Genomic DNA, 25,113 nt, shown 5'->3' with positions numbered 1-25,113 from the left:
TGCAACTGAGGAGGGTAGTCGTTCCCACAACTGACACAGACGGGGTAGTGATCTCGCAATAAATTTTCATAATGTGGATGACCACAATCTGCCCAAATAGGATCACATGTACACTGGGAAGGCATCAGCCCCAAGTGCCACCCTTTAAAAATGTCGAATGTGGGATGGGAATCCAGCTTCACTTTGCATCAGTAAAACAAAAATTTTTTTTTACCTTTCCTGAAGGTGAATCCCTTTCAAAAGTCAGGAAAATGTGCTGGTGTTTGCTTTGTTTTGGTGGGCCTCAACGTGCACGATAAACAAAGTGAAACCCTCATCTCTCCAATTGTTCATGCAGTCCTTCATCTGTATGAAGGGTTAGTTCTCACTGAAAAATTAATTCTTGTACCATTTTGATGTTCTTATGTAGTGTGATGGTAACATGTACATAACCAACTTGTTTACAAGAAAAGAATGCCTGGGAATGGGTAGCATTTACCATCTTAATTAAGATTTAATCACACAGCAGTTTGCAAAGGGAACATAGTTTGACAGTAACTTTTTCAATAATCTCAACAAAAAAAAAACACTGATTTAATGGAGAGAAAGTATAATCCATCTGTTCAGATGCAAACCGGAAACATAGGGGAATAACTGTTGACAAGTCACTAGGTTATGTTTTCCTCCCATGGTGTAGCCCAGGAGAAAAAGTTTCTAGGGTCACAATAATAAGCACTAAATTGCAATCTGTTCAAAACGTCTGCAGAGGATTCATGGCCACCAGCTGACAACTTTGGTCATTACATGACACAAAACGTTCACCACAATTCCACAAATACTCTGAACGAAGGCTCTCACAATGCATGCCACCATGTCAGAGCAAAGGCCACCTGGCACAATGGTCAGTGCCCAAAGTCTCAATACCCCAAAATGGCAGGCATCTACTACTTTGTGTAAGTGGGAGGTGAAGGCTTGGGTATCAGTAGTGTGATCCATGTGTGGTCAGGAGGGCTACCACCATACGGATACTCGATGAGACTCCCCCTCCCATCCGGACTAGCTATGTTGCTGGATGGTGGGTGACCTATCCCGCGTGACATCATGGCTAGGTTAGCAGAAGAGTTTCGGTGTTAGAGAATAAGTCAGAGAAAATATATAGTCAGAGTAAAACTTCACCACAGGTAATGAAAAGGTCCTGCAATGGTTTGTGGGTCCATGCTCATCACACATATACACATAAAAGAGTTGTGAGCTACCTAGGTGCAAGACTCTTATGTGTGGTATGGTTCATTTATAAAGAATACTTTTAAAGCAGTCTGTCTGAATGAGGTATTTAGTCTCTCACACCTGTAATCAAAGAAATTATACCATTTTTGACCATGCTCTCCCTTACATTTTCAGCTGTCAGTTCAGCTGATGTATCTTTTCCCTTCCTGTTACAGTTTTTTCTTGTTTATTTCTGTCTCCCAATAGCAGCAATGTGCACAGCTTCAATGTGAGTGACAACCAATGTCAGTAGAAATTCAGTGCTCCCCTGACTGCTCTGTTCATCCAAGATTAGCCCACATTTGTGTGAGAGTTGTGATACCTAGCTTATCCCAGTCACTTCTGATACTATCTCAGCTTGAAGACCACAAGTCTTTGCCTGTTGTTCTTGAACCTCATGTCTTTTAAAAAGAAACCTACATATCCCTGTGAAGAGTCTCACTAGAAATCACTTCTCCTATCCCACTGCAGTTGTATCAGTACAAGGCAATTCAGAGTCACCACCCACACACCAATACCAAACTATTAACTAAATTAAATTACACAGATATGTGTCTACATAATGGGTCTGTTACAGCTGTATTGACAACTGCCGACACACAAAGAGAAGTGTGGCCTACTTGTCACACTGTAATCAAACCTGCTTTAATTTCTGTAGATAAATAGGAAGTACTATAACACTTAGTCTTTTAAATGAAGTGGGAGTGCCAAAGATATACCCAGACAACCTTCATCCCACATTTATTGTAAATTAATTTATATCAGAGTCTGTGTTTTCCCACCTTATGAACTTTTCAGTTTTAATGAATTATACTATATGAAAAGGGATACTTCTGTAATATGAACATGAAGTGGCATTCATACACTTGTTCACTTCATAATATATTAAAAACAAAGATTCCATGACTTACCAAACGGGAAAGCACTGGTAGATAGGCACAATAAAAAAACACACAAACACACACACAAAATTTCAAGCTTTCGCAACCAACGGTTGCTTCATCAGGAAAGAGGGAAGGAGAGGGAAAGACGAAAGGATGTGGGTTTTAAGGGAGAGGGTAAGGAGTCATTCCAATCCCAGGAGCGGAAAGACTTACCTTAGGGGGAAAAAAGGACAGGTATACACTCGCACACACACCCATATCCAACCACACATATACAGACACAAGCAGACATTTGTAAAGGCCACTTCATAATGTGGATGAAATTAATGGTTAAACTCCAATTAATACCTTAACTACAGAGCAGCACAAAATGACAGTGTCTCATCTGCAACCAAAACTACTTGTTCCATTCTATTAATTAGTATACTTAATGTCAGAAGTGCTTTACTTTTTTTTTGCATGCGATAGGCACATGTAGCTGATGCAGCCACAATACCACAAAATCACGTCCTTGAAGACTATGTTTTCATTAAACAATAAAGTAACTAACTCTTTGTAAGAGATAAGAAGGAAAATTCTTACTATCAAGTTGTTCAAGTGATCGGACTGTGGAGAAAACAATTTATGATGAAGAGAAAGATTCAGAAATGTAATGTTACAAATGAAGTTTTGGAATATCAACTTTGCAAAAATAAAAGTAAGAGGCCACACTGGATCACTAAAACTAAATACTAGTGCAAAGGTCATAAACAAGAATAATTATATAGTAAATTTTTCTGAATTTATCACGAAAAGTAATAAGGTAAAACCACTCAGATACCATGAGATAGATCGTAACAATGGTTCACAATAATATCTGATGGATTAATCAGTAAATGAAATGACTAGCAATCTATGATGATATACAGTAATGAAATAATACTCTGTGAGACAATGCTAATTATTTACGGTACTGTAAAGTTGTTGCATACGAGTTGCATTAGACACTGCAAGTAGTTTTATAGAGCTATACCCAGCAAAAGAAGTAACTTTCTCCTCTGCCATCACCAGTGAAAATACTCCGTTTAGGAAACCCTCTTGCCAGAAATCCACAAATCAGTGTCCCAACACTGGTCAGTGGATTGGAGAGCCACACCATTTGGCTCCCAGGGCTGTCCACTCTTTTCCAATCCTACACCCAGAACAAATAAACCCTCTCAAGGATCTCAATGGCCAAAAGTTGTGTAAGAGACAATATCAGGAGAAACATACTTCGGTGATCCCAGAGGCATTGGATACCCCATTTCTGTCAACCTTAGGATCTCTTCTCACAGTCTTGTGGCATCACTGCAATGGTTGATATGTGACAATCTTTGTGACAGTAAGCACTTTACGAAGGTCCTCTCACTCCCTCATCACCACGTGATGGACTGATTAACCTGTTGAGCTCTTCAGAGGGTCAAATAGTATTTGTGTACCTCTTCTGTTACCTTCACCTTCTCTCTGTCAGTTTGCATTGATGACATGGTGTCGAACGTCCCTGGCGTGGGTGAGATCACCTACACCACAGGAACTGCTGTTCCACATTATACAGCCCCCTCCCCCCCCCCCCCCCCCCCCTGCCACTGAATGGTGTCATTATAGACCCCAAAGACGTTACAACAACTTTTCAGGATCATTGAAGGGCCTTTAAATGTCTCAAGCGACATTCTTCACTGACCACCTTCTTTACTTGCAAACGGCTCTTCATCTGTGGCTCACTATGCAAGTAAACAAAGTGAGGAAGAATGCTGGAGCCCTACGTTTTCTCATTGGGAACATATGCCTCTTAATACTAGGTGTGAGTCAAGCTTCATAGTCTCCAGGGCTGTCAAATATCAACACGTGTTCCCAGTCTCTTTCTTTATGGTGTTACTTGTTCCAATGCTTTGGTCCTTGTTGAAAACCTTGTAACCTACTTTCCAACAGCATCTGTGACCTCTTCTTATGTGGGTACCTTGTGAATGCTTACATTGGATATCTTTCTGTCTTACACTATCTGTCATGCTGGTTATCTAATGAACCTTATACTGTCTGGGAAGTGCTTCAGGCTCTTGACTCATCATACAGCCCCAGGCACTGATCTGATTCATAATCAGACAATTTTTTTATTTAATCATGTCAGAAACTCACTCTATAGCTTACAAGTTATATGAAATGTTCCAAACCATGGTACTATAAGCATTACAATTACAATTTAATGTTTTGTGACCAGCATGTAGCAACCTCCTATGCATCCTTGGTGACATCGATGGAATTCTGTGGCATGCATGACATTGGGAATAGGCTGCAGACAAGATGATGACTCATCTGTTCTGCACCACATTCACATGCTGTGGAGTTGCATGCAAATCCTCACTTTTTCAAGTTGGACTTCATTCTTCCAACTCCAGAATGCAGCCTGTTTAGGGTCTTCCATATTGACCAGCTTTCTTCATGACCTGATGGGAGGTGTTCAGTTGGGATCATCCACCCTGCAAGGTGGCTGGTTCTGGAATGCCATGAGTTGATCCTGAAGTTCGAAGGTAGTTCAGTGAGGCTTTCAGTTGAATGGAGAAAGCTTTTCCTTGACTTGAGCCTTGGTACTGCTGGCTGATACCCGTGTAGTGTGTGGGTCTTCACGTTCAGTGCCTTAGCTGTTTCCAGTTTGTATGCACATTCACAATGGGTACCTGGAGGTGGGATGCCTGCTAGACTATAAACTTTATCAAGTGCTGTAGATCTCAACATCCTGTACTGAGTCTGCAGGTTTCATTCAAGGTGATATATACTTCTAGCATGAGATTTTCACTCTGCAGCGGAGTGTGCGCTGATATGAAACTTCCTGGCAGATTAAAACTGTGTGCCCGACCAAGACTCGAACTCGGCACCTTTGCCTTTCACGGGCAAGTGCTCTACCAACTGAGCTACCGAAGCACGACTCACGCCCGGTACTCACAGCTTTACTTCTGCCAGTACCTCTTCTCCTACCTTCCAAACTTTACAGAAGCTCTCCTGCAAATCTCATTCTGGAAACATCCCCAGGCTGTGGCTAGGCCATGTCTCCACAATATCCTTTCTTTCAGGAGTGCTAGTTCTGCCAGGTTCGCAGGAGAGCTTCTGTAAAGTTTGGAAGGTAGGAGATGAGGTACTGGCAGAAGTAAAGCCGTGAGTACTGGGCGTGAGTCGTGCTTTGGTAGCTCAGTTGGTAGAGCACTTGCCCGCGAAAGGCAAAGGTCCCGAGTTCGAGTCTCGGTCGGGCACATAGTTTTAATCTGCCAGGAAGTTTCATATCAGCGCACACTCCGCTGCAGAGTGAAAATCTGCTGGCCAGTGTGGCCGTGCGGTTCTAGGCGCGTCAGTCTGGAGCCGCGTGACCGCTACGGTCGCAGGTTCGAATCCTGCCTCGGGCATGCATGTGTGTGATGTCCTTAGGTTAGTTAGGTTTAAGTAGTTCTAAGTTCTAGGGGACTGATGACCACAGATGTTTAGCCCCATAGTGTTCAGAGCCATTTAGAGTGAAAATCTCATTCTGGAAACATCCCCCAGGGTGTGGCTAAGCCATGTCTCCACAATATCCTTTCTTTCAGGAATGCTAGTTCTGCAAGGTTTGCAGGAGAACTTCTGTAAAGTTTGGAACGTAGGAGACGAGGTACTGGCAGAAGTAAAGCTGTGAGTACCGGGTGTGAGTCGTGCTTCGGTAGCTCAGTTGGTAGAGCACTTGCCCGCGAAAGGCAAAGGTCCCGAGTTCGAGTCTCAGTCGGGCACACAGTTTTAATCTGCCAGGAAGTTTGATATATACTTGTTTAGCATGACTAGATCTGCACCAGACAGGGCAAGCATATTCTGCAGCTGAATAACAAAGAGCTACAGCAGAAGTTCTTAAGATGCAAGGATGCATCCCCCAGGTTGTACCCAATAATTTCCAGAAAATGTTGTTCCTTGCAGGGACAAATGTTCAAATGCATGTGAACTCCTAAGGGACCAAACTGCTGAGGTCGTGAGTCCCTATATTTGCTCATTACTTACACTAAAGTAATGCTAAGGACAACACTCACACCCATACTCGAGGGAGGACTCAAACCTCTGGCGGGAGGGACCGCACTATTAGTGACATGGTGCCTCTAACCGCGCGGCCACTCCATGTGGCCTTTGCAGATACCTTCCATTTGGTGTTCAGGCAATGTATTCTGTAGGTAAGTGCTTGATTAAGAGTTACTCCAAGATATTTGGGGGTGAAGCAGTGTTCTAATTACTTACCTTCCCAGAACACCTGCAATTTCCTTGCTGCATGTCTATTTCTAAGATGGAACGCACAAATCTGTGTTTTTGCTGGATTTGGCTTCAGCTGGTTGTCTTGGTAATAGCCACTTAGAATTTCTAGAGCATCGGAGAGCTTCTCTTCAATATGTTCAAAAGATGCTTCTTGGACTGCTAGAGCAACATCATCAGACAATTCACCATGTGGATGACACTCAAAAATCCTGTCTACTCATGGACTTCAACTGTATTTGACCAGAAAGTGTTCTCCCTTCACAGTGCAAGTCCCTTCACAGTGGGAAGACACTTCACAGTGCAAGTCCCATTATAGTGGGAAGATACTATCATCATCCCAATCCTTAAACCAGATGAAACCCCAAGTCTGTTGACAACTAGTGTCTGATTAACCTCACCAACAGGCTCAGAAACTGTTTGAGAGGATGGTAACCTGGCAAATATGATGGGATCTAAAATCACGGAGCCTTTTGTTGCCTGTCAGTGTGGGTTTATGGACAGGATACACAACTGACCATCTGGTTGGTTTCAAAACAGCAATCTGGCAGGCATTTTTCTAAATGCCAACCACTTATTGCATGAGGCATATGACACTGCTTGGCACCATCACGTTTTACTTACCTTCCATGAGATGAACTTTTGTGGGTCCTTATTCATCTTATCCCATCATCTGAAACTGCCCAAATTGTTCTTGTTTCTTCAACTGGATTTGATACAGAGCAGGTAGCTATTTTTTATGTCACTAATTCCTAGACGTTGCCAGACCTATTTATTTGGCTGACTGCCATCAGAAGTGAATGCAGTAATTCTTGTTCTGTCTTGGTCTTGAATCAATTTCTGTGAGATGAAGTCATCAGTACTTGCATTGCAAGTAGCATACACAGCAACAGGTTGGATCCAGTTATGCAGTAGAGCTACAAACGTAAACAGCAGAACATGATTTACATGTTTATTCATAGGAGTCTTCTGGAGTGTATTCCCCTATATTGATGAACCCATCAACACTGAACAAAGTGCTATTAAAATGCACTTCTTCTTGGAGCTTAACTTCATCAAAAATCAGCACACCTATGTGTTTCTTTTCATCTCATCCTTCCTGAGAATAATTCTTAATTGTTTTGGTAGCAGGCATATTGATTCCATATGAGCATCTGAGACCCATTACTAGATTCTGCAGATGGTGTTTTGGAAGGAAGTGGCAACAATCCTTGCTTCAAATAATGTCTATATCCTTTGGGTGACTTAATTTTTAAGAGCATGCTGTCCAGAAGAAACTCTGTTATCATCCACATTCCCTTATTGTTTTCCAACAGGTTTTTCTTTATTTTGTGTCTACTATGATTTTCTGTTTCTTGCTTAGTTTAGAATGATCTAAGTGATGTGACTGAATTGTCATATGCTTTTTGTCTGAGGGGTGCTTCAGCAGAAGATTTATTTCAGCATTCGCTATTCATAATTTAATATATAATCACACAACTTCCAGTTTCTTACACTTAAATGTTCTTTTTAATGATATTACTGCTGTTTCTGGAACTGTTTGGTTCTGCAAACTTCCCTTGACAGAAGAAACACTGAGATCATAACTTCATATTCAACATTTTTCCTTTGCTACAGCTTCTTTCTTGTGAGTGTTTTACTGGTGATTTTCTTTTGTGCAATACTTCCGATAGATATTTTGGTATATTGGGAAATAAATGAGGAACAGCTCCTCATTTTAGAGACCACTTTTGTCTTGGAATTTTAACTTGTTTACTATTGATGACAAACAAGTCTGCTTTTGTGAGAAGTTCCTCACTGAAATGTGAATCACACACAAAACAACTGTGAGTCAGATCTCTAACTTTCCGAATTATTGCTGTCGCTCATTTGGAAAACTCTGCTACATTTTTTGGAGGTCTAAAACATGCTTACCCTTACTTTCTCTGTTGCCTGATCTGCACACTAGAACAATGCACATAGGCATTTTTCATTCTTCTTCTTCTTCTTCTTCTTCTTCAAAAATGAATAACTAAGACTCTTAACACCACTTTGCCACTGTAGCCTTCAACTCTGTGATGTGCACTCACAACATTTCAAACAAACTTGCAAAATAAGCATAGACACTACTGACACACACCTTCCAATATGGCAAAATCATGTCAACTGAAGTGACAGTTCTGCTCGTAGTTTACGGGCTTGCCATCTGCCCTACACTACATGTGTTAACACACCGGGTGGCAGCACACTTTCTCTTCTGCTTGCTATGATCTAATGTTTTTATGGCAGTTGTGACAGCCATTAATAATAGAGCCCTACATTGTGTCAAATGGACCACCCTCAACTGCAGTTTAATTTGTAGTAACTCAGTGAGCAGTCTCCAGGCTGTTGATTTATGATACTTTTGTCACCGTATGATGTGTGCTATTCACAACATTCTCTATTAGACCTTAATCCATCCTCCCATGGGACAAGGCAGCTAACATTGACGTGGATGTGGACAGGACATGTGACCTCAGCACACGGGATGAGCTGGTTAACATGATTTGTGCTCTCAGCACTCTTGTGCACCCATTATTACCTTTATTTGATTCGCAATGCACTTCGTTACCTTAAAAGAATAGAGGCACATAAAATAGCTGTGTCAACTGTGTTAGGGATTGTCAAAGAAAAGTTGAGAAAATCATAATGAAGGTTCTGGACTGATCAGTGGCTTGAATGTTGAATTGCTGGCACTGGAACAATACGTAATGCTGTCCAACAATCTGAGATATTGTTATTTGTTAACTTAATTGGATTTCCATCCCATTTTCAGTTTTAAATTTAATACACTTATGGTATAGTGTCTAATGTCAGTATTCTCATGTTGCATTGACTACCAGCACTCTGAAATAACATACCTTATTGCACAGCTTTCAAGTTCAAGACTTGTTTTGTAATTTCATGTGAATGGAAGACAAGATTTTATCAAATTTGCATACCATCACTGAAAAAGATATTTACCAACAAGATAAAAACATAAGCCAGTCCATAAACCCATATTTTACAAGATGTTTCATAACAGTAAAAACTTCTAGTGTTTAACTTGTTTTACTTTCTGGCATACTCTGGCTGGCTTGTCAAGGTTTCTGGCCACTGGGGAAACAGTCTAGTTTTTGGCCTTTGCAACAAGAATTGCCTCAGACACATTGTTTATAATAAATAACATCAACTTCTGAGATAGTATTTCTACTTTAATTATTTAGGAAAGAAAGGAATAGAAGCAAGTGGATGTGAACCTGCTACCTTTCTTTTCACAGCTCATAGCCCACGGTGCTTTCAGCTGTGTGCAGCGGGTCGATTTGCATGTAATATTTCTGCACTGTGTCTGTCAGTTGTCCTGACTTTGTAATTTGTTAATAACAATATGTTTGCAATGATGTTAACAAGTCTGATGTTATGTGTTGATCGATTCAGTTCTTTCAACACTCTTAGGAGCTTACTAGTCTTCACTCTAGCTAATAATGTTATTCTGTGACCCCCTCTCCCCAGGGGTTCACAGTTCTTTTGTGATTTCATGCATGGTGCTCCCAGGGCCCATTCTTCCTTCCTGGGCTGCATTTCCTTCACCATGCTGCTCCTCTCTGCTCCCTCCTTCCCCTCTCTTGGCGTATTTATTTATGTTGACTTGGCTATTCACCTGTTTCCCTGCATTCCTTGTGATTTTGTTCCTCTTGCCTGTTCTCTTTCAACCTTTTTGGCCTTTTTGGTCCACCCTTGGTGTTTGACCTCCACTTCTAAATTTTCTGTCTTTAGTGTGAGCCATTTGGGGAAGATCTCCCTCTGTAGTGTCTATGATGTGGATTCTTCTCCGTTCCTGCCTTCCACTCTTTTTCTCCACCATAACCCCCACTGCCCCACTAGGTCACCAGCATGTGTAGCCAGTCCATGTGGTGTGGCTGTTATGTACTCATCTGGCCTAGGCCCCTGACAATACAAGAATCACACTACTGATGCATGAGTTGCTTGTCATCCTGGAACATCAGAACTCCCACCGACAGCTGTCCTGCCAGGTAGCCTTTGCTGTGGCTGGCTGGTGCCCATGGGGAGAGCCCCTGACCAGAGCGGGTGGTGTCAGGTGGATGCTTGGTGTACGAAGCATATCAAGCTGCAGAAATCTGGCCGTTCTCCAAAGACCATCACATTTAGTGGTAGGGAATCCTTGAATGCTGCTTCATATGATCCTGCAGCTTTCCCTTCCCTGGCTGTACTTTGGGAGGAGGGCCAGGCTCACAGTCTTTGGATGAAACACTTTCCCCACTGCCTGGTCTGTATTAGGATTCACATTCACCACCATAAAGCCGTTGTTTTTTGTGGAGAATATAGAGGAGAAGTTTGGCAAAGTAGAGTCTCACAGTAATAAGCAGTCAGGCTCCATGTTGATCAAAGCTTCTTATGATGCCCAATCTGCAGCTCTTTGTGCTTGTGGTTGCCTAAGTCATTTCCCAGTGTCTATTATCTGTCACCAGTCTCTGCATATGATCCAGGAAGTGACTATAGGGATCTCATCCTGCAAACTTATGAGTAGCTCTGGGCTAACCTGGAGCAACACAGTGTTCATTTTGTTTGACATGTGGAGAAGTGTCGTAAAGACAACTGCACCTTTATTGGCACCTTTATTAGGCTTTCTGGGGGATACCCTCCCAGAGAAAATTAAGGTTGTGTGTTGCCCCTGTGATGTGGAACTGTACATCCTGCCACCCATGAGGAGCTTTCAGTGTGGTGACTGTAGCCACCTACTCCATGAGGGAAGACCCTTTGTTCCTCCACCTGTGTTGTAAATTGTCATGACTGCCACTCTCCATGCTCGCCAGGTTGCCCAGTTTACAAGAAAGAAAGAAAATCAAAGAGGGTAAGTCCCTGGATTGTCTGTCTTATTCTGAGGCTCGCCAAAAATATGGCCAACTCCAGCCAGTGTTGATTTCTTCCACTTTTGCCTCTGATACATCCTTTCCCCCTCCTGCCACTTCCTTACCCAGCTTCATCCCCCTCTCACCTCCACCTCCCCTGCAGTTCCCATGCCCTCTCCTCTGGTTGCCGTTCACCCTCCCTGGATGAATAAGTGCCCTGTTCTTTGGCACCTGCCAGTGATGCCCCCCCTCACCCCCTCCCTTGGGACCCACCCCTGTGTCTCTCCAGCCGTAGGCCTGCTACCACAACTCAGCTATGGGGTGCACCATTTGTATACCCCAAGGTCGCCCACTCTCTTTCGGTTCCAGACCTTGGGAGCGCCTGCTATCCATCTGTGGCCTGCCTTCCTCAACCTCCAAGAGGAGGAGGAGGAGGAGAAGAAGAAGAAGAAGAAGAAGAAGAAGAAAATGCCTCCCCTTCCCGGTGCCCCATGAGGTGCCATCTCCCCATTTGCAACTTGAGTCTGATATTTATGGATGTCACCCTGCTCTCATAGGTGATGACCACTGACCTGGTGACATGACCTCCCCTCAGCTTCTTTGTGTCTAATCTGGTCTCTAACCACACAATAAACAAGTGTAACTGCTAAGGATATTACTGTCACCTACCAGAAATACAGCTTTTTTCCTCTTACTTTGCATTGTATCTTCTCCTATCAAGAAACGCACTTTCTTGATGACTACTCTCCAACTTTTCATGGGTATTGGGCATTCTGTCAAAACCATGCTGACCATGGGATAGCATCTGGAGAGGTCTGCATTTTGGTTCATACTGATGTCATTAGTAACTGGATCCCCATGTGTACTAACGAAGAAGCAATAGTGGCATGAGTGCAAATGACCCCAGCAATCACCATTTGCAGTGTCTACATCCCTCCAGATACACCACTTCCTTTTGTTGACTGCCTCCCTTGATACAGCAACTCCCACCTCCTTATCTCCTCCTCGGGGATTTCAGTACATGCCACACCCTTTGACGGAGTGGCATTTCAATGGGTAGAGATCTTCTGATTGAATAACATGTTACAGACTTTGATTTTTGTCCTCATTGACAGTTCCCCTACCCACTTCAGTGCCACTCATGGCACCTTTTCTGCTGTTGATCCCACGATCTCCTCCCCTGCTCTGATTGCTTCCCTACATTGGTCACGCCATGATGGTCTTTGTGGCAGTGATCACTTTCTGATGATTGTATCATTCCCCTGCTGCTGCCTGGCAGACAGGCCCCCATGCTGGGCGTTCCACAGAGCCAATTGGCCTTTATATATACGTCTGCAATGCACTTTGACACCTCTATGTTGGATTGCAGTGATGGGGTTGTGTGAGACATTTCTGCAACTATTTTTCATGACACTGGCACTTCTATCCCCCTATCTACAGGTCCCTGTCATTCACTGATACCATCATGGATCAAGGAGGTAGCAAGTCTCTATCGAGGATGGCCGATAGGCCCTGTAACAATTTAAATGTCACTGCTCACAGATCAACCTTATTGCTTTGAAACGTCTCCATGCTAAGTCTTGCTACCTTTTTAAGAAAAGTAAGAAGAAAAATGTTTGGAGCACTATGTTTTCTCCCTCAATCCTTGCAGGACATTTCACAACACACTTTGCAATACCATCATCATCCTGTTCATATCCTGCTATGTTTCTCCAGCAGAAATACCAAGCTGAAGAAACCCCCCTCGGTTTCAACCCTCACCAAGCTGTATTCTACAATGAAGCCTTCACTGAATGGGTTCTTGCAGGCTCTTACTGCTACACATGTCACAGCCCAGACCCAGATGCCATCCACAACCAGATGATCCAACACTTGGGTGTCACCCAGAGACATCATTTACTCAGGGTCAACATTTACTCAGGGTCTTAATCGCATTTGGCTTACTGGTGCCTTCCTCTTGCAATGGCAAGACACCATAGTTATCCGCATCCTTAAGCCCGGGAAGAACCAAACATCTCTTGACAACTACTGCCCAATTATGCAGATCAATGTACTTTTTAATCTGTTTGAGAGGTTGGTTAGCTTCAAATTATGTTGGATACTTGAATCTCAGGGCCTTTTATCACTGTATCTGTGTGACTTCTGGGAAGGATGGTCAACAACTGACCATTCACTCAGATTGGGAGCAGCAGTCTAACAGGCTTGTACTAACAGCCAACTCACTGTCACGGTACCTACATAAGGCATACAACATGGCTTTGTGCCATAACATTTTAGTTACCCTCCATAACGGGGGCTTTCATGGCCCATTCCAGTTTTTATTTGCGAGTTTTTATCCCACTGGCTCTTCAGTGTTTGAGTTGACATTCACCCCTCGGATTCAGAAGAATGATATCTCACAGGGTTGTATTTTAAGTGTCACACTCTTCCTCATTGCCAGCAATGTGCTATTAACCTTTGTTGGCCATCAGGTTACCCTGGCATTATACATCGACAATTTTTGCAGCTCCCACTTGGTAGCATCTGCTGAATGCCTGCTCCAAGGCACCATCTGACGGGCCTCTGCATAGGCCCTCTCCTATGGCTTCCAGTTTCCTCTTTCCAAAATGCAGGTTATGCATTTTTGCTGTCAACCCACAGTGCACCCTGATCCAGAACTTTATTTAGGGAACCAGCACCTAGATGTTGGAGCACAGTCTCAATTCTTGGGCCTTACTTTTGATAAAAAGCTGACATGGCTGCCCTATATTCACCACCTGAAGACTACCTGTGTGCGGAAGTTCAATGTGCTCTGTCTTGTGGTGGACACATTGTGGGTTGCAGTTTGTGCTACTCTTTTCCATCTTTACCGTGCTTTGGGTTTGTCCAGACTAGACTATGCTTGTGTGGTTTATGGCTCAGCAGCTCCTTCCACTTTGAAACTACATGATCCTGTTGTTCATCATTATATGGTGTGCCTTTCACATTAGTCTCATCAACAGTCTCTTGTCACCATTTTGACAGTTCCCTGACCATCCTATATACCCCATCATGTTTGAAAATGAGGGATCTCTCCTAAGATACCCAAACTCAGGTGGGACTGCTGGTTGGAATGTGTCTCACTTCCCGCTCCCCCTGCTGGTCTGGGGGTTAGAATAGGCCCAAGATATTCCTGCCTGTCATAAGAGCCGACTAAAAGAAATCTCACACTTTTCGGCCCTATGAGTTCAGATCCCATTCTATGGTTTGACCTGTCACTTTAAAAATTCTATGAAAATGTGGGCCATATGGGGCAGGACACCTTATGTGGTGCACGACTTATCCATAATGCCCTTAGATTCGATCTCCTGAATCTCTTGTCATGGCTTTGCATCTCCACCTGCAATTCAGCTATTTCGGCAAGGACACTTTCTGGGGTATGTCATCTTCTTCCGTTGCCTCCTGTCCTCTTTTGCCCCCATGACAATATTGGATTTCTCTGCACTCAGTATCCAGCATGGTAGCCAGTCCATTGTGGTTGGGTCATCATGTATCAATTTGGTGGTAGCTCCCTGACAACATAGGGATCACACTGCTGGTGACTGAATTGGAAACTCCCCATGTATGCCAAGGAGTAGATACCTGTCTTCCTGGGGCATCAGGACTCCCAGCAATGGCCATCATGCCAGTTGGCCTTTGCTGTGGCTGGATGACTCTCACAGGGGATCAGAGTGGGTGGCATCAGGGCGAATGACCTGCAATGAAGCGGACTAAGTCATCTCTTGCTGGTGACCGTATGTCACCAGCGGTCTCTAAGAAGGATAAGATCGAACACAATGCTACACCATGGAAGGAACGTATGGCTACAGAACAGAGAGCCATATTAGCTTCGGTTTTTAGTCTGTAGCAGAACTGATAGGGACCCCTTTCTACCTACGAAGCCTCAGTTTTTCATTGAACATGTTGAGGATAAGTTTGGAGAAGTGACAGCGTTGTTCAAGATGTAAAACAGTGCAGTCTTGTTTCAGACAGCATCCCCAGCCCAATCCCAGGCGTTATTCACTTGTGAGTGATATTCCTGTTTCTGTCACTCCCTATAAAAGCCTCAACATGGTCCAGGGGATCAGTTTTCATCACGGTCTCCTCTTGCAGTCTGATGATGAGCTCTGTAACAGCGAGGTGTTCATTTCATCCTGCGTGTTTACATAGGACCCAAAGACAGGGTTGCCACCTGTGCCTTCATCTTGGACTTTGATGATGATTCATTGCCTGCAAAGGTCAAGTTGATGGTTTACTGCTCTGATGTTAAACTGTACTTCCCTCTCCCTATGTGGTGCTTCAAGAGCTGGAAGTTCAGGCACATGTCTTCCCGCTGCAATTCCAGTGCCACATGTTGAGACTGTGGATATCCACTGCACCCAGATACTCCATGTGCACCACCTCTCACTTGCATCAACTCTGGATAGCACCACTCCTGTTGCTCACCAGACTGCCCAGTACTCCAAAAGGAGCATAATCATGGAGTACAAGACCCTGGACCAATTTACTTACACAGAGACTAAATGTAAATTTGAAAGATTACACCCCATTCAGTTGACGTTAACATATGCTGCAGCTATGTCACAATCACCATCCCAAGTGCCAATGGTTCCTCACTCTGTGCCACGAATAGTGGGCCCTCTGGACCACCAGAATACATTTGCCCCCTTGGTAGTAGAGGGCAAATCTTCCTCCATTGCTCCCAAAGCACCTACTTTGGGAGAAAGTCATCCCCAAATGCAGGGGACTTTGGTCCCCTCCCCCCTGCCGGAGAAGCAACAGCCTCCTCTGGCTCCTCTCGTGCGGAAGGGGTCCCTTAGGGCCCTCTCTCCCAAGGTCTCCACTAATGCCATGGTAGACACATGCCAGTGGCTCAAGGAGCCAAAAGCTGCTGGACAAAGAGGTTCATGGTCTTTCTCTGTGCCTGAAGCTGTTTGGAGAAATCTTCCCAGCAGGCCCCAAAGAGAAGCAAGAGAGCAATCAAACTAAGAAGTAGTCTGATAAGAAACAGTACCCTCTGGTGGCCTCAACACCACAACTTCCTATCAGTTCTGCATCTGAGGATGCAGTGGAGATCTTAGCATCCCCTGCAGACCTGGATCTCACTGATGCCTCATCCAGCATAGAAATGGCAACAAATACTCAGTTAGTAGCAGCAGATGACCCTGAGGCTTAACCTGCCTCCTTGCGCGCTTCATGCCTTCCCAGCCTCACGATAATGTCATTGTCCAGAGGAATTGTGGCGGTTTTTTCCACCATCTGGCTGAGCTACGGCAACTCTTAAGCTATTTTCTGCATTGCCCTTAAGGAAATCTGGTTCCCAGAAATGCAGATCCCTGCCCTCCACAGCTATAGGGATATTACAAGAACTTTAGTGACTGTAATAGAGTGTCAGGTGGAGTCTGTTGTGAAACTGTGCCCCTTCAAACACCTGTTGAAGCTGTGGCTGTCAGAATAAGTACGATGCAGGATGTAACTGTCTGCAGTGTGTATTGTTCTCCATATGGTGCAGTACCCCTGAATGCACTGGCTGCACTGATTGATCAGCGCCCTAAACCTTTCCTACTTTTGGGAGATTTTGACACTCATAAACCCTTGTGGGGTGACACTGTGCTTGTTTGCAAAGGCAGAGATGTCGAAAATTTACTGTCACAACTTGACCTCTGCCTCATCAATACAGGTGCCACCTGGAGACATCATATCCTTGGCCACATTATACGAGTGGGGTCTCCGAGGCCTGCTCCTGATTCTTATCCAAAGAATTTCCTGTCGCTTCCAGTTTTCATATACAAGTTGGTGACTCCCATACTTCCCCTTGTATCCAGGAGAATGGGGTCCTCGCAGGGCTGTGTATTGAGTTTATCTCTTCTTTTAGTGGCTATTAACGGTCTAGCAGCAGCTGCAGGGCCATCCGTCTCACCCACTCTGTATGCAAATGAATTTTGCATTTTGTACTGCTCCACCAGTACTGGTGTTGCTGAGTGGTGCCTACAGGGAGCCATCCGCAAGGCACAGTCATGGGGTCTAGCATGGCTTCCAGTTTTCAGCTGCAAAGTCATGTGTCAGAGACTTCTGTCAGCGTCTTACTGTTCATCCTGAACCAGAACTTTACCTTACAGATGATTCCCTCACTGTAGTAGAGACATATCAATTCTTAGGATTGGTTTTTGATGCCTTATTGACTTGACTTCCTCACCTTCATCAGCTTAAGCGAATGTGCTGGCAGCACCTTTATGCCCTCTGCTACCTGAGCAACACCAATTGGGGTGCAGATCGCTCTACGCTGCTGCAGCTCTACAGAGCCCTTGTTCAATGCCACCTTGGCTATGGAAGTCTGGTTTATGGTTCAGCGGTGCCCTCAGCATTGCATTTACTCGCCCCAGTGCACCACTCTGGCGTGTGACTAGCTACAGGAGCTTTTAGGGCGAGTTCAGTGACAAGCGTCATGGCAGAAGCTGGAGCCCCTCCATTGCAGATTAGGTGTGCACAACTGCTCGCCAGTTACATTGCACACATTATTCCTTCTATCTGAACTAGAGTCCTTGCCTTTACCACCTATACTCGAGGTCCATTCACGTACACCTCCATGGTGTACACCTAGGCTGCGGCTTTGTCTGGACCTTTCACATGGCCCCAAGGACTCAGTTCACCCCACAGCGCTCTTGTGTCATTTCCTCTTAATTCTTGACATGTACTGAGGCCATGAAGTGATTTACGCCGACAGCTTGATGGCTGATGGTCACATCAGTTTCACGTATGTCCATGGAGGACATATTGAACAACATTCCTTGCCTGATGGCTGCAGTGTTTTCACTGCAGAGCTGGTGGCTATATCTTGTGCTCTTGAGCACGTCCATTCATGTCCTGGGGAGTCGTTTCTTCTGTGTACTGACTCCTTGAGCAGCCTACAAGCTATCATCAACCAGTGCTACCAGCATCATCCTTTGGTAGTGACCATCCAGGAGTCCATCTATGCCCTGGAATGGTCCGGTCATTCAATGGTGTTCGTGCAGACCCCAGAACATGTTGGAATCCCAGGCAATGAACTTGCTGACAGGCTGGCCAAACTGGCTACACCGAAACTGCTTATGGAGATTGGCATTCCAATAACTGACCTGCATTCGTTTCTATGCTGCCAGGTTTTTCAGCTTTGAGAGACAGAATGGCATAGTCTCCATATGCACAACAGATGGCATGCCAGTAAGGAGACTACTAATGTGTGGCAGTGCTCCATGCAGGCCTCTTGTGGTTCTCTACCGGGTCCACATTGGCCACGCTTGGATTACCTGCAGCTATCTCCTGCCCCATGAAGACCCGCCAGAGTGTCGATGCGGTGCCCAGTTGACAGTGGCCCAAATTCTGGTGCACTGCCCCACTTTGCCTGCCCTGTGACGAAATCTTTGATTACCGGACTCGTTGCCACTAATTTTATCTGACAATGCCTCATCGGCTGATTTAGTTTTAGCACATGTCCTTTGTTCCTCTGTGTTCTACTTCCTAGTGCTTTTAGGCTGGAGGTTTTAATGTGCTGCACAGTGGCTGGCTTCTCCTTTTTATTCTTATGGTCAGCCAGCCAGGGCAATCTGTTTTGTCATTTTAATCTCTTCTACCTGTTTCTTGCATTTCTGTGGTTTTCTTCTCCCCTTTGTGCATTTAAGTGTTTGTTGCCCTTCTGTAGTTCTTGTGGTTTTTCCTTTCTCTCCATTTTGTGTTGTCAGTCTCACTTGTTTTATTCTCACCCTTGTGGCACTGTGTTATTCAGAACAAGGGACCGATGACCTAGCAGTTTGTTCCCTTCCCCCCCTCTTTTAAGCCAACCTATCAACCAATCCTCTGTTGGGATCTCCACTCATTGGAAAATCTCCATCTCCATGCATTGGAAAGTGCCCTGTGTATTCTCCCTCCCCCCCCTTCCTCCTTCATGATGCCTGGAAAACCAGTTAGGATTGATCTATTTCAGGGCCCTAAGGCATCTGTCACCCCTATGATATTCTGGCATCTTATACGTTCCATCCTTGCAGAATTCCAGAGTGTTGCCATCCTCTATACTGATGGTTCTAAAATGATAAAAAAAAGGTGGGATACACTTTTACGCCTCCTAATAGCGTGGAACACCATATGCTGCTGGGATCATGTAGTGTGTTCACAGCAGAGCTGCTAGCCATTAAGAGGGCCCTCCATTTCGTTACTCAGGCTTCTCTTCATAGTGTTTAAATATATGCTGACTCAGTGAGCAGCTTGCAGGCTACATCACCCTTTGGTCTCTGCTATCCATGAACTCCTCTCTGCCTTTGGCCCTGCCACCTGCTCCGTTCTGTTTCTCTGTGTCCCAAGTCTTGTTGGGCATCCCAGGAAATGAACTGGTAGACTGTCTGACTAGAGAGGCAGATACTTACCACCTATTCCCTTTCATGGTTTCAGGTGCATATAAGAGGATACTCATCAACTCTCTCTTTGCCAAAAAGTGAAATGACATCCGGTGCACTGCTGCTCTAAGTAATACACTCTGCACAGTCAAGGAGACTACTGCTGTTTGGCATTCTTCCTTCTGCTCCTCTCGGAATGAGTCCACTGTCTTATGCTGTCTATACATCAGTCATACTAGGCTCACCCACTGTTTTCTCTTGTGTAACAAGCCACCCCCACAATGTGTCTGTGGAGCCAGACTGACTGTATTCTATATATTGGTGGAATGTCTCCTTCTTTTGGCCCTTCATACTACGTTTAGTCTTCTAGATTCTTTGTCTTTAGTATTAGCTGGCGATTCACAGATGGTTGAACTGTTCCTCAGTTTCCTACCTAAAAGTGGATTTTATTTTCAGTTATAAGTTTTGCTTTCCTCCTGGATCAGGGGCAAGGTGGTTGTGGTTGGAGCCTCTCTTTGTGTTTTCTATGCAAAGACCACTCTCTTATACCCCTGTTTATCCAGTTTTTACATTTGGCCTACCCTTTTATGCTTTCCACTGCATTTGTTGTAAATTCATCCTTTTATAGTTTCACTCCTCTCACTGTATCCACCTACTTTTAACAGACACTGTATCTTAGGTAAATAACTTTTGAATCACGGGACTGACCACCTCACCATTTAGTAGTCACCATTTGCCCACATGCCCACATAAAAAGAGAGAGAGAGGGGGGGGGAGGGGGGGGGGAGAGAGAGAGAGGTGGTTACCGTGTTCAGGCACTAACTTTGAGATTTTGGAAACAGTTCCACCTATACTTATTAGGTCAATATCACTGTTGCCTCCGCCAAATAAATGATTTATCCTAACAGATTCTTGTTTAATTGGACTAGCAGGCATTAATTGTGTAACAGTGATAAATAAATCTGCTCATAATTGCCAGCAATAATGTATTTTTCACAGTTCATCATATAGTTATTGTCATCTGTTGTTAAGGCAACCAGTGATATTAGCACACACAACTAATCATTCATAAGTGCAGCTGTGTAACTCATGTCTTTGAGCTAACATTACACCATTGTGAAATGTTATGGCACCTTTTCACTATTGAAAACTGTATATCACTTAAACAGCATGTACTAGCCTTTCTAAATTGATCACGGCTACTAATACTGCCGCCAACATCCAAAGTCATTTCACTATAAATCAACCAACTCGAAGACAGCCTACTTCCCTTTTTCTCAGCCTCACTTAATTTATGATTTTGGTTCTGTTCAATGACATGATCTGGGTAGAATGTAACATGATGAGCATCTTGCACAAACACTCTTGTGACAAACAACTTCTCAATAAAGGTTTTACATTTTATTCATTTTCCATAATACATCTGTATCACCAATGTAATAACAGAAACTCAGGTTGCTCACATGTATGTGTGCTACTTAATTCTGTGAACACAACTAGGCAGTAACTGATACATGAATTAAGATCATACAAAGTCTTTCATCTTTTTTTTGTTCTACAACACAATATCTTTTTTAATGATAATTAAAGTCCGCTATCCCAATGACATCTGACAGCATGGCATGGCTGTAAGCTTTGTGCATATGATAACCAGCTTTTAACAACACCATACCCTGTTACAGCAAGTCTGCCACTGTTGCTCTGGCGTTTTCAAACCCAATGCACAGTACACACTATTTCTAACATCAAACTGTACATATCACGAATAAACTCATTTTTGATATTATGACTTGATACTGTTTTTCCTTTGATATGAATATTACGTATTTTGTATATGAAGAGTACTTACCACAAACTGTGTATCGAACCATGTCATTGAAGGAAGGTAGAGCTGGCTAGGGATGTGCTATATTCTCTCACGAATATCAGCACATGAGCTACAGTATCATCATAGCTACTGGATCACTGTTAATGACATACACAGATTAAGAACTGTACCTACAAATGTCATTAATTCATATTTAATATGGAAATTGTACCAAAAAGATGTGCTTTTGGTAGTCCATCATTGTGCCATAGCATTGAAACGATACATTTTCATAGATTTCAAGTTATAACACTTAAAATATCAGCAACAGGAAGCTATAACCTATGAATATTGAGTTTCCTGTCATTGTATTATAACAAATGGTAACTAAAATAATATATTTTGAGGGGATCTTCTATTTGCTGGTGCTTCGAACCAACTTATATTCATACCATGTACTCAATGAGAAATAAAACGCACCAAATATGATATTTAACGCCATTCAGTATGGCGGCTGCTTTTTTCGGCTTGTGACATGTAGCAGTAACACATCTCATCAGTCACATTCCTGTCCTTGAGGCAAAAATCTAACACACCAGATTATTTATTTCACGATCTGCAGCGTAATGGCACATTGAATACCATGCTGTAACCTCAGCAGCTTCTCATCCACATTAATTTTCACTTCTCTTGAGATAAAGATGGTGGTTGTAGTGCCTGCCCAGTTGCCTTTATCTGGGTCTAAAATCTTGAGAGCATCCCAGGGAATGCACTGATCAAACGAAAGGCTAGAGAAGTGATTATTGTCCAACATTTGCTTTGGTGATCACAGGGTGTGAATTTGTGGGTGCAAATATGACCTTTCCTTACTCATCATCTGCTGGGCTACTGCCTCCTCTAATAAATTTTACACTACCACTACTACTTCCATTCCTCCCAGAATGAGTCCTCCATCTTAATGTCAATTAGTCATTGATGGTGTCAAATTAATCGATAGTTTTATGTTACATAATGAGCCACCCCCACATCATGGTTGTTGAGCTGTACAAAAAGTAGTTCATGTCTGGGTGGGAGGCCCGCTCCTTTTGGCTTTCCATGTTAAGTGTAGTCTTCCAGATTTCTTGCCTCTAATCTTGACGAATGGCTCACAGACTGTTGAAGTCGTACTTCGTTTCCTCTTTGAAAGTGGATTTTATTCTCAAGTAGAACAGTTTAAACTACTGTGAGGTCAAAGTGGTTGGCATTAGGACATCTTCCATTCCTTGCTGGGCCTGGAGAACCCTTGATCATACTCCATTGCCAGCTCCCTCAGTCATCCCTCTTTTGTTCAGTTTTCACTGATTTTAGGGAGCAAGGAATGTGTGTGTGTGTGTGTGTGTGTGTGTGTGTGTGTGTGTGTGTTTCTCCTATAGCTTGAGAAAGGAATTTCATTCCAAAAGCTAGCAAACAAACCTCTTGTTTGTGTATCTGTCAACAACGCAGCGCTTCTGCCTTTCAGTGAATCGTTCCTTTATTCCTTAATAATTCATCATTATTAACCAGAACTTTCAATGCATTATTATAATTTTAAGTACATTAACATATATTTTACTGACTTTTTGAATTTTGTATTTCTCTCTCTCTCTCTCTCTCTCTCTCTCTCTCTCTCTCTCTCTCTCTCTCCCCCTCTCTCTCTCTCACTCTCTGTGCTATGTTTTCAAGGTTTATTTCTTTTCCAGCATATTCATGTAGTTGCCATCATTGTTGATACAAAGTCTGTAATTTTTTACTAAGTTTCTCAGCTCCTGTGTCAGAAGTCACAATTTTTCCAAATAAATCTTCACTTCCCATACAGTTAGTACGACACCTTGATACACCTAAAAATTGTTAAAGGGAACTATTAATGTTGGTTTGAGAGACAACAGCTTACTTCCAATTATTTCATGTTAGTAATGCTCAAACAAATATATGTAATTTCCTATAAATGAAAAAAATAAATAAAAACATTGTACTTGTTACGACATTGAGTTTTCCTCAAAAGTGATGGATGGCTGCGGTGGTCTGCGCTCTGTCATAAAAATGTTCCATAATCCCTATTTCCGTTCAGCCTGCTCTGATCTCTCTATACTTGGGCTGTGGTCAGTCTGGTATGAATATATACATTTTGATGTCTGTTAATTATTTCTCTTCTTAACGTGTGATATGAATATAAATTGAAATCTTTCATGTATTTGTGCATAAGACCACATGTATACATAACAATATAACAATCTCCCCCTCCCACTCTGTCTCTCTCTGTCTCAGTTGGCATGCAACTTTTCGGTAGGAAAGTCATTAGAAAGCCAGCCATGAATAGATTTGATTGAGTGTTTCATGGAGACAAAGAAGAACCCTCACCTTCAGAGTGTGACTGTACTGTCAACTCCTTGCTGACAGAGTAAAGTCTGGTGCTGTATCTGTGTACCACCTGTCTCAGCCCTATGCAATCTTTTCTTTTCTCTGTTTTAATATTACCATTATTAGTGTGAACAATTTCAACATAATTTAATCTCACTCTTCAATTATAGTGGTTGGGCATTTTTGTTTTCTATTGATTCATTTTAATTAAACCAAAATATGGAGGTATGAACCAACATAATGCAGAGTGATTTACAACAAGAGGGAAATAATGGTGTAAAGAAAAATCTAAGGAAAATAAACATAGAGATAAAGATAAATACAGCAAGACTGAAGGACAATGGTTGTTAGAAAGGGGCGTACGGCAGAGCAGGTGAACTAGTAGTCATAAATCTAATGATGAAATGGAAATTTGCATAAATGGAAGCTGTATTACAAGACAAGGAACCCTGCATCCAAAGCATTGTGTCACCTTTTATTTCTTTTCTTCTCAATGTGTGCTGAAACTTAGTAAGTGGAATTTCTTTTACAATCCAGATACGGATGTAGTATATTTTTGTTACATTTTTTTTGCAGGTCTGCCTCCACAAATTGCATCTAAGTTTAAATGTGGAATGCCACGGTTTTGGCATAAAGTTTTAGATATGTGGATTGTCTATGCTGGCAGCATTGAAGGTAATTAATTTTTTAATCTATTTTGGCATCTACTGTTTAATTTTACAAAGCTAAATGGCATAATTAACAGTTTTGACCCTTACCTGTGTATTTCACAGACACGATTGAAATTAATAAAATAGAGTGTACAGTTTTTGAATCAGATACTGTTGGACATTTAGGAGAAGAAGTTAAGGTAAAATGTTATCCTTTGAAGCTCATGTTGAAGAAGAAGAGGAAGAAGAAGAAGAAAACATTAAATATGACTGTAGGGAGGAAACAAATGTAACTGGAATAAAATGTGATAGGTGGATCCATTGTAATTGAGAGAAATACCAAAGAAATTAATGTTTTGAGTTACATGCTCCAGGAGTCACCTTGGATGATATATTATAATGATATTGAACTGAGGTAGTTTACAGGATACTTACTTAATTGATATTGAACTTTGATTGCATGCTGACCATTTACAAAGGAAATCACATAATAGGATACACTATTTATTTTGATAAAACAAGAGTTTATGTAAAGCTGTTGCACTAAATATGCTACTAGTTTCTACAGGGTGACAATTATTGAACTATATGGGGGAGAAGAAAGAAAAAAAGGGGGTGCAAACTATGGCATGCACACACATCATTGAACAT

At 42.9% G+C, this 25,113-nt stretch overlaps 1 protein-coding gene across 1 annotated transcript in view; it reads left to right on the top strand.

Moving 5' to 3' along the window:
- Positions 1-25,113, top strand: part of LOC126427181 (uncharacterized) — a 79,475-nt gene that overhangs the window by 23,013 nt on the left and 31,349 nt on the right. Inside the window, exon 2 of the mRNA XM_050089405.1 lies at positions 24,389-24,487. Coding sequence (XP_049945362.1) covers positions 24,427-24,487 — 61 coding nt within the window. The 5' untranslated portion in view covers positions 24,389-24,426. The remainder of the gene's footprint in view (positions 1-24,388; positions 24,488-25,113) is intronic.

Source organism: Schistocerca serialis, chromosome 11 (assembly GCF_023864345.2).
Source record: "Schistocerca serialis cubense isolate TAMUIC-IGC-003099 chromosome 11, iqSchSeri2.2, whole genome shotgun sequence".
Taxonomy (NCBI): Eukaryota; Metazoa; Arthropoda; class Insecta; order Orthoptera; family Acrididae; genus Schistocerca; species Schistocerca serialis.
Note: the sequence above shows the minus strand (reverse complement) of the source record. Positions and strands in the feature narration are given on the sequence as shown.